The 10,283-nt window shown below is 39.8% G+C and overlaps 2 protein-coding genes across 2 annotated transcripts; both read left to right on the top strand.

Annotated features, from left to right (window-relative positions):
• The first annotated feature begins 1,754 nt into the window (after window positions 1-1,754).
• Window positions 1,755-4,287, top strand: LOC140921262 (retinol dehydrogenase 8-like). Its single transcript, XM_073371248.1, has 3 exons — window positions 1,755-2,072; window positions 2,907-3,180; window positions 3,839-4,287. The coding sequence occupies exons 1-3, from the start codon at window positions 1,808-1,810 to the stop codon at window positions 4,167-4,169; spliced, it is 870 nt and encodes a 289-aa protein (XP_073227349.1). The 5' UTR covers window positions 1,755-1,807; the 3' UTR covers window positions 4,170-4,287.
• A 551-nt stretch (window positions 4,288-4,838) lies between these two features.
• On the top strand, window positions 4,839-8,051 carry LOC140954046 (retinol dehydrogenase 8-like). Its single transcript, XM_073403443.1, has 3 exons — window positions 4,839-5,128; window positions 6,783-7,056; window positions 7,698-8,051. Exons 1-3 carry the CDS (start codon window positions 4,864-4,866, stop codon window positions 8,029-8,031), a joined length of 873 nt encoding a protein of 290 aa, XP_073259544.1. The 5' UTR covers window positions 4,839-4,863; the 3' UTR covers window positions 8,032-8,051.
• Window positions 8,052-10,283: the final 2,232 nt, after the last annotated feature.

Genomic DNA, 10,283 nt, shown 5'->3' with positions numbered 1-10,283 from the left:
ATTTTCTTTCTAAATTTTTCCATCACCCTTCCTGCCTTAAGGATCAGTTTACTGTTTTAATTTTAAAATTTGGTAGTCAAGATTTTACTGATCCAGGTCTACTAAAGATCCGGCTGACCCTCACTCAGGTTTGTCGTTGTGGTTTTGCCTTCACAAGTGTTTCTGGGTTAAGATAGCACAGGGTTTATAGTGCGAAATTTGAATTCAGATATGAAAACTAAAAAAGCAAATTCAGTTTAATTCTTTTTGTCTGCACTTTGGTGAGTTGATGCTCTAAAAAATTTGCGAAAATTTGAACAAAAGAGAAAGAAACCTTGGTCAAAAATTAACATGTTTAACCCCGGGTTTTAGCTAATCGGTCTTCGAACAACTGGGCCCTTGAGTCTCCCGGATTATCTGGTAGCCGTTGAAAGCACTGTAATTTAGACTAACTTTGTTAGCCACTTACATTTCTCGTGGTGATAACAGAAATGTAATTATCATTATCATCATCATCATCATCGTCGTGGTCGTCGTCATCATCATCATCGTCGTCGCGGTCGTCATCAGCATCATCATCGTCGTTGTCGTCGTCGTCGTTTTCATCATCATCATCATCATCGTCGTTTTCGTCGTCGTCGTCGTCGTTGTCATCATCATCGTCGTCGTCGTCGTCGTCGTCGTCGTCGTGGACGTCGTCATCGTCATGATCATCATCAATATGGTGGCGGTTATTATTACCATTTTTTTTGACAAACTTCCTTCTTGATCCTTCAATGATATTTCATTATTTTTTTAAATCCCATATCTATCCAGCTAAAACGCTTCGAGGTTTCAAAACTTAATCCTAAGAAATCATACACTACCAAAGTAGCCATATTGCGAAGTTTTTTGGTCGCGGCATCAGTCTTGCTGACTTGGTTTTATCTGCAAAATTCCTCTTTCCTGGGCAAAATCACATTCTTTTCGAGCTTGGAATTGAGATCGGTCGAGTAGGAAAAAATTTTGTTTTGTTAGACGCCGGGGTTTAAAGAACTGTACTGTTAGGAACACTCCTTTTGGTCTTGATAACACAAAAATATTTATAATCATTTGCTTTCATCAATTTTGAACGTTTCACAATCATTTTTCGAGTCGTAACCGCCCATACTCCCTGAATCAGTGCAGCTGGTGAAAATTAACAAGAAAGTGCTTATCCAGACTGGGTAATTTGTTGGGCTCGACTTGGAGGGTCCGCAATAGGGGTTTTCAATCCCGTAATCCCGACCCAAAATATCGAGCAATCCCATAATCCTGAGCTAGGGTTATTTTTGGCATCCCACCTCCTCCGCATACTTTCAATTCCGACTCTCTCCCTGATTTGGCTGTAAAATCCCGAATCCCGAGATTCAAATAAGGGAGATCCCGTATCCCGAAAAACCTATCGGGGACCCTCGATTACCAGCCGCTGTTCGGGAAATGAGAATGCGTTCATCCCCCGAAAGGGATTACGAGGAAAGCCAAGACCAGATCGGAGAGAGCGGCCACTGGATCGAGCCTACTGATTTCTCCACTTAAGTTTTCAGTCCGATTCCCCTTAATTCAAATCGAACAGATTATCTCAAAATCTAGACTTGGCGCACTCACATTTCAAAATCACTGATTCATGCGATTAGTCTGTACAACAGCCAGATTTAACCTTTGATGAGTAAGTAAGCATCAATAATCAGTGCTGCTTCAAAATTGGGTTGAACTAAGTCACGTGCGGTAGTTCCATCTCATTGGCCACAATGTTTAAGCGTGACTTGAGGTTGTGTGCATATAGCGCATATAAAAACAATCATATGCAATGGCTCCTCAAGTCGTGCTCATCTCTGGTTGTTCCAGCGGCATTGGACTCGCTACCGCTGTGCTTCTCGCTAAAGATACTGAGAAACGCTTCAAGGTTTACGCCACCATGAGAAATCTGGCGAAGAAAGGACAACTGGAGGAAGAGGGACAGGATCAACTTGGGGACACTTTGATTATCAAACAGATGGACGTTTGCAGCGATGAATCAGTCACGAAGGCCGTGCAAGAAGTGATGGAAATTGAAGGCAAAATTGATGTGTTGTGTGAGTATAATATTATAGTTCTGATACTTTGACACTGACTTCCGACTCGAACAAAGCGATTCTTATATAATGAGCTGTTGATTTTTTGAGTAGCTCACTGATTCGTGTCATTTCATATGTTAATACCTTATTAAAGTTTTTAGAATACTCATTGGATAACAAATGAAAAAGTTATCCTCTCGTCGCAGCTTAATTACACCACGCTCTAATTCAAAGCGTTTCTAAAGGACTGCACAAGTCCTTGTCTTTTCATTATGCCGTGAAGTGTCTGTTGCACCAATTAACAAATTTAAATTACTTCTAAGTGAATAAAACAACAAAACTTGTTTTTCGACAATCACTTCACCAGTCCTTGACCGATAACTGAGTTCGGAGGATGTTGGCAGGGGTCAAGTTTCTATAGGTTATACCTACAGATCGGAATGCAAAGCAACGGAATCTGAAGAAAACATTTCGTAGAAGTCAAATCCGCAGACGATTTATAAACAAAAACAGCGCCCCCATTTAACATAACAAAAAGAATCTACATCACTCGAATTTGACGCTTTCATTAGTTTTTCTTAAACCTTTAACCCTTGACATCAACAAGCATATTCTCCATACTGCACTTTGACTTCACTTGTTTTTAATAAGCATACTACAGTAACTGATAAGGATTCCCATGATATTGATGTTCTGGAGACGAGCTTGAGTGATGTAAGTTATAAAAAGAGTTAGCCATATTCTCGTCACTGTGCCAAAGCTGTAAGTGAATACTGTGAGTAAAAAAATGTATTTTTTTCGCCGACCCCAAGGCCTTTCAATAACTGCTACATGTATTCTTTCTTGTAACAGTTAACAATGCTGGCATGGCTTTGACATCTGTACTGGAATGCACGCCTATGAAAATGGCGAAAGACCTGTATGAAGTCAACTTCTTTGGTGCTCTAAGGCTCATCCAAGCTGTGCTGCCAGGTATGAAATCGAAGCAGGCTGGACACATAATCAACAACAGTAGCCACTACGGTTTTGTTGGGCTGCCTTTCAATGAGCTATATTGTTCTTCAAAGTTTGCCATTGAGGGACTTACTGAAGCTCTAGCCCCATTGCTACTTCACTTTAATATCAGGTAGGGGACTAGCGAAACGTTTAAGCTTCCACGTATTAATCCATCCATCCTGCATCGATCCATCCATCCATTCATCAATTATTCAAACAATCAGTGAATCAATCAATCAATCAATCAATCAGTCATTTAATCCATCCATCCATCAATCAATCAATCATTGAATCTACTGATCAATATCACATTTTAGAGTATTTTGCCCTAAAATGGAACCTCCCCTCCGCATGCGTACACATCGATTAATAAGATGTGCAAAAAGAAAGTCACATTAAAACGTCAAAACTGTCATTTTCTGGTCTAAATATTTTTCTTCCTTGATACTGAATGGAGTCATGAGGACCCCGAAACGTCGTGTTATAATTCTTAAATCTTTCTGTGGACAGGTTTTTATAACGAACGCGTTGTTCCAGATTCCCGCCAAAATCGATCTAAAACTAGAAAAAACTGGTAATTTATGCATGAAAACGCTCAGCTAGACACGCTCAGGGTTATTGGCCCAAGTGGTCATCAAATTTATTTAAATTCGTGCCTAACGAAAAGTTGAACAGTTAAAAAAAGAGAGGTGTAACTCTGGCTCAAAATTGGTTCGAAATATGTAATCCTAGAAATGTGAAACTAGTTTGACCATTTATTATCGTTATTGTTATTATTATTATCAAAGGTGTTCTTTGCTCGAACCAGGCCTTGTGGGGACTGCAGTGATGGACAGTATGGGGACCTGGGTCAAGAACTACGACGTGAAACCCGCTGACCAGAGGAGCATGGAGCTACAGAAGGCGCTCGGAGGGAACATGGAGCAGCTTTTCGATAAATTTCAAAGTCCAAACGAGCTCGCAGGAATTGTAAAGAATATAATTTTAAGTGAAAAGCCTAACCTACGCTACCAATCAAATGCGAGCTTTAACCCCGATGAGGTGAGGGCCAAACTTCCTGATCCAACTGGAAATGATGTTGTTGAATTACTGAAAAAGAAGTATCTTGATAAGGAATAAGTCGTTCCAAAGATCATTCAGCATTGAAATAGAGCATTGTATGTTTAATGACTGTCGACTCTTTCAGGTCTGAAGTTTACAATAAAAGATAGTGGTCGTTACACAAGTGTTTGTAAAATTGTTTGTGATATTTGCGGCCTGCGCGGAACAAGTAAGGGTGGGGCGCGAGAGGAACGTGGAAGCCCGCACGCAACCAGGGATTTACCATGTTGAAAGAGGTGATCCCTACGAGACTAATCCCAATCAGGGATCCCTATCACCCAATCAGGAACGGCCCTACACAAGGGCATTACACCTCCTGTGACCTGTTCGATATGTTCTCCTCTGTTTTTCAAAGCACAGATGCGCTCTGATATTTTGCTACAGGAGCCCGTCAATTTGATGGGTTCCTGTTTGGTAAAATTTTCGAGTCATTTGCTTCAATGGGACAAAACCTTTTTTGCAGAATTCAATAAGATTTTTAGGAATCCTTTTTTTTTTTCCCTTTAAAAAAATGTCTGCCCCTGGAAAATTGGAAATCTACCATTGCAAAGAAGTAACTCGTCTGCTTTATGTGTTATTTCGAACCGTAACCTCGAGTTTTCGGAAAGGTGTGAGGCATTTTTGCGTGACCGTCACGCAATAAGTTGCTTCAATGCGAGGCTGACAGTGTTGCACAAACCAGCCGATTGAAAAGTGCTTCAGTGGCCTCAACATGTCTGCGAGAATCGTGCTTATCTCTGGTTGTTCCAGCGGCATAGGACTCGCTACCGCTGTGCTTCTCGCTAAAGATGCCGAGAAACGCTTCAAGGTTTACGCCACCATGCGAAATCTGGCGAAGAAAGGACAACTGGAGGAAGAAGGGAAGGAGCAACTTGGAGACACTTTGATTATTAAACAGATGGACGTGTGCAGTGATGAATCAGTCACGACGGCTGTTAAAGACGTGATGGATGCTGAAGGAAGAATCGACATATTGTGTGAGTAGGTAAATTGAATTACCGGTATTTATTCGCACCATTGATACATAAATTTGTGGTTATAAAATGCCGTGTGCTCAATACTGACCATCCACAATCACGCGAAAGTTGACTTTTCATCTGTGTAACTTTTAAAAACTAATTTTACTATACATACATACATACATACATACATACATACATACAGATAAACTTCATAGTAACTCAAACTCTAGGGTAGACGATGATACGGCCGAAATTTAAAATTCCTAAGACAACATCTTTCTGGGTAAAATAATTAATTCAAATTTGCGAAGAGTCACGCAATACAACACAGGGACCACGTGAACGATGTAACTGAATAGTTAGTTTAAAAGGTATTTCAATCTGTTTACAGTTTTTAAGTGTGAGTAGCAACGCATCCGTTATTTGTGACGTTCCATGGTTGAGGAGGGTATGATAAGCAGCTTTGCATGACGACACAAAGAAAGGTGGCCTGCAGGCCAGCTTCGTAGAAGATGTTGAGCGGTCTCCCTTGGAAGGAGGCCGGCCATGCACTGACCATTGAATAGATAACTTTCCACACTTACGTATCTTATCAATTTTCTGAGAATTTGTGTGAAGATTAACATCAGTTTAGAAATATATGTATTTATTATATAGACATGAGTGTTTTACTGGAAAATATACCACTCGTAAAATTCATAAAAACTGCATCCGGGACCCGAGTGGTTTATTTTCCATAATCTCACACGCGAGTTTATCGATGACGTAATTTCCCTCCAAAATTTGTAGGCGTCTTGCGTCCTTTAAATTTTAATTACACATTTTTCAAAGCTTTGCTTATATTTTGTCATTGTAGAACCCTATTCAGTTCAGTGTTAATTCTCAAGATTATTGTAAGCGATGTCTTATATTGCTGTACTGTAAATTTGAGCGGTCACAATTACTTTTCGGCAAATAAAAATCTCTTATTTTATCAATGTCTTTTTGTCTATATAATAAAAAGAACATTACACGGCGGCTTGAAGATATGAATTTTATTTTCTCGAGGCAAAAACAATATTTTACTCACTTGCTGCGCCTGTTCATAAAATATTGTTTTGCCACTCGAAAATAAAATTCATATCTTCGCGCCACCGTGTAATATCCTCTACATATTTTTAATGAAGTTTTACTGCGGCTTCTTATGAAAGGTTTATGAGAAATAAATAAGATTAAGTAACGCTGATTTTGATATATGGTGTAAAATATATAATAATTATAGTAATAATAATAATAATAATAATAATAATAATAATAATAATAACAATAGTCTTCTTCGTCTTATTATTATTGTCATAAATTCATTTTTAAGGAGGGTGAGCGGGCAGGGTGTGAGTAATAGTCCTCTTTCATAATGGCAACCTATTTATATATTCTTTTATATGAATGACAATTAGCCTTTCTGACCTCATTTGAAAGTAAGAATCTTTTGTATTTTGCACATGCTAACAAGATCAGAAAGGCTAATTATCATACAAATAAAAGAATATATTAACAGGCCGCCATTATGAAAGAGGTCTATAGATTTTGTTCAAAGTCATAAGCAGTAGACAAGGGGTCGGTGCATTAAAGGTATCCTTTCCGCCCTATCACCATCTGACTTATCCCACCCAATTCCCTCTTTTCACAGTTAACAATGCCGGTGTGCCTCTTATGTCAGTGTTTGATTGCGTCCCCATGGACCTTGCCAAGGAAACATTTGATATCAATTTCTTTGGTACCCTGCGTCTGATCCAGGCCGTGCTGCCAGGCATGAAAGCAAGACAAAGCGGGCACATCATCAACAACACCAGCACCTTTGCAATTATAGGTACTCCCTTCTTTGAAATCTACTGTGCATCTAAGTTTGCTGTTGAGGGGCTGACAGAATCATTGGTTCCTACACTGCAGCAGTTTAACATCAGGTAACAACAACTTCTACAAATCACCAACCACTGCTATTAACTCCCAAGAGTGACCAACATCATTTTTCACCTAACAATATCCATACATCATCAAAAGAAAAAGTCACGAGAATTGATAACACGATTATTAAAGAGACAATGCTTTGATCCTTTATGAATTTCTCTCAGCTAGCAGTCGATATGGTTGGGACACTTTGCAGTCATTTTGCCCTTCCAATGTTGGTGCGCAAGTTTTGGTGAGTTAACTGCAATAAACAACATTGGGAGGACGAAGAGAAGGGCCAGAAGTGAAAAAAAAAAAAAACGTGTTGGGCGGAAGTGTCCCAACTATTTTTGTCTAAGACTGTAGTTCTGTAAGGAAATATATGGAGATCAGTCTGGAGAATTTGTATCTAGATATTGGGCTTAAACCAGTTGCTATCAGCATTCTTTAATTATTAGACCCAATGGGGATTAAATAAGGAAATGATAACCCTTGTACTCTTATTCTTCACTACAAAAATCTTAGCCATTTTTACCAGTACCAACTTGCTATTCCTCCAAGCCAGCACTCACCTTATCATTGAACTAAACCTCTGGTGTTATTAGCTATATAGAGCTTTTAAGAAAACTCTCATGCAGTGTTTCTTTTAAATTAAAAGGTGCACCCTTCTTGAACCAGGCCCTGTCAGCTCGGCGGTTGGCGAATGTAACGCTGAAAGAACAAAGAACATTGATCTAACAACCGCTGACCAGAAGACCCGCGATATCTGGCAAGGATTGCTGGGAAGGATAGGTGGGATTTTTCACGAAAAAGTAGTTCTGTCACCTTTAGAAGTTGCAGACTCCGTGCGAGAAATCATTCTTAGCGAAAATACCAATTTCCGTTTTCAGCCAAGTAAAGAGTTTTATTCGGAGGAAATTGCTGCTAGATTTGCAGATGCCACGGGGTATAAATCAGTGGATCTAATAAGCCAAAAATTCTGTCCAGAATAATAAATATGTTCTTTGCTGTTGTTGTTGTTCGCTTTTACTTTCCTCGTATGGAGAAAACATCCAATTTTCAAGTACACATGTAACACTCTATATTTCAAAGGAAAAGAACAAATACAGTCAAACCGCGTTAACACGGAGATTCAGGGGACCCTAGAAAGTGTCCGTATTCAAGGCAGTGTTCTAAGGAAAACGAAGGGTGCCCAGTCCTCTCAAACTGGAAACTCTAAGGTGCCCAGCATATGATTTGTGTGAAAAAAAAATAAGATTTCCTAGTCGCTTGAGAGCAAATGTTGGGAGCCAGGGGCCACTGGGCTCTGTTAGAGCGCAGCCCTGGTATTAACGGGGTCCGTATCAAGCAGTTTGAATTTAGAGAAAAAGTGAGGACTTTCTTTCCCCAGGGACAAAGCAAACTGTCCGTGATAATGAGATTGGTTAGTGTCCATATTAAGTGGGTGTCAGTAAAGCGGGGTTTGACTGTGCACAAACAAAATAAAAGGACATGCTAGACACGGTTTTGACCCCTCAGCATTATTTGTTTACTTCGTACCTATACAGACAGTAAGAAGAGGCTCCGCCGCCAAAAACAACAGCGCTCGCTCGCTTTTCCCGCCAGCTACATGTACGCAGGCTCCTCGACCTATGAAAGACGTTTTAGGCAGTTTTGGCTTTTTATAGCCAGACAGTATCTGTACTGACAATAACAAGAGGCTCCGCCCCCAAAAACAACAGCGCTCGCTCGGTAAACCCGCCAGCTACATGTACGCAGGCTACTCGACCTATGAGCGGCGTTTTGGGCAGTTTTGGGTTTTTATAGCCAGACAGTGAACAGAAAACCGCTCCACAAGTATCAGAAGGCGATTTTCCGAAGCAAAGTACCATTTTTTCCGGGACAGTCGACCTTTGAGCATAAACAACAACCAAATTTACTTGGCCAGAAAATGCCAAAACGGTTGAAATTCGCCCATTTTTAAAAGACGTACCCTTTGATTAACTAGCCCTTTGATGTCAAGCGACTGAAAAGATTGGTCGATTGTGATGCCCCTCATTTTTTATTAACGTCATCTTTAAATATGCAAAGACCCTTGATGTTCAAACAATTGAATATTATTGGTTAAATGTAGTACCCCTCATTTTTAAATGACGTATCGATTAATTAACTAGTCCTTTGATGCTAAAGCGATTGAACATGATTGGTTACGCGTAATACCCCTCATTCTTAAATGAGATATCCTTTAATTAACTAGTCCTTTGATGCTAAAGCGACTGAAAGTGATTGGTTAAATGTAATACCCCTAATTTGCAAATGACGTTTCCTTTAATTAACTAGCCCTTTAATGCTAAAGCGACTGAACATGATTGGTTAAATGTAATATCCGTCATTTTTAAATGACGTGCCTTTTAATTAACTATTCCTTTGACGTCAATCGACTGAACATGATTGGTTGGTCGCAACTCTCGCTATTTTTCAACGTGACCCCGTTTAATTAACCATGATAGCCCCTTGATAACTAGCCGACTGAGCCCGATTGGCCCATTGAAATACCTTTAATTAACAAATGACGCACCCAGTAACACTTGTTATTTGTCAACGCGACCCTTAATTAGCCAAACGTCTTTTGATATCCAACCGTCTGAGCACGATTGGCCCATTGAAATACCCTTAATTAACAAATGACGCACCCAGCAACACTTGTTATTTGTCAACGCGACCCTTAATTAGCCAAACGTCTTTTGATATCCAACTGTCTGAGCACGATTGGCTCATTAAAATACCCTTAATTAACAAATGACGCACCCAGCGACACTCGTTATTTGTCAAAGCGACCCTTGATTAACAAAAGCCCCTCGATATCCAACCGACTGAGCGCGATTGGCCAATTGAAATACCTTTAATTAACAAATGACACACCCAGCAACACTCGTTATTTTTCAAAGCGACCCCTGATTAACAAAAGCCCCTCGATACCCAACCGACTGAGCACGATTGGCCCACTGAAATACCTTTAATTAACAAGTGACACACCTAGCAAGACTCGTCATTTGTCAACGCCACCCTTAATTAACCAAAGCCCTTTGATATCGAACCGACTGAACACGATTGGTTCGTTGAAATACCTTTAATTAACACTGAATGACACAACCAGCAATACACGAAATTCTTGATGTTCAAAAAACAGCTCTTGAAATCTTCCCCATTCGGATTACAAACACGATCGGGAGAGCTGAAAGACAAAATAAATTTAAAAAAAAAA

Source organism: Porites lutea, chromosome 12 (genome assembly GCF_958299795.1).
Source record: "Porites lutea chromosome 12, jaPorLute2.1, whole genome shotgun sequence".
NCBI classification, from domain to species: domain Eukaryota; kingdom Metazoa; phylum Cnidaria; class Anthozoa; order Scleractinia; family Poritidae; genus Porites; species Porites lutea.
This window is presented reverse-complemented; position numbering and strand designations above follow the sequence as displayed.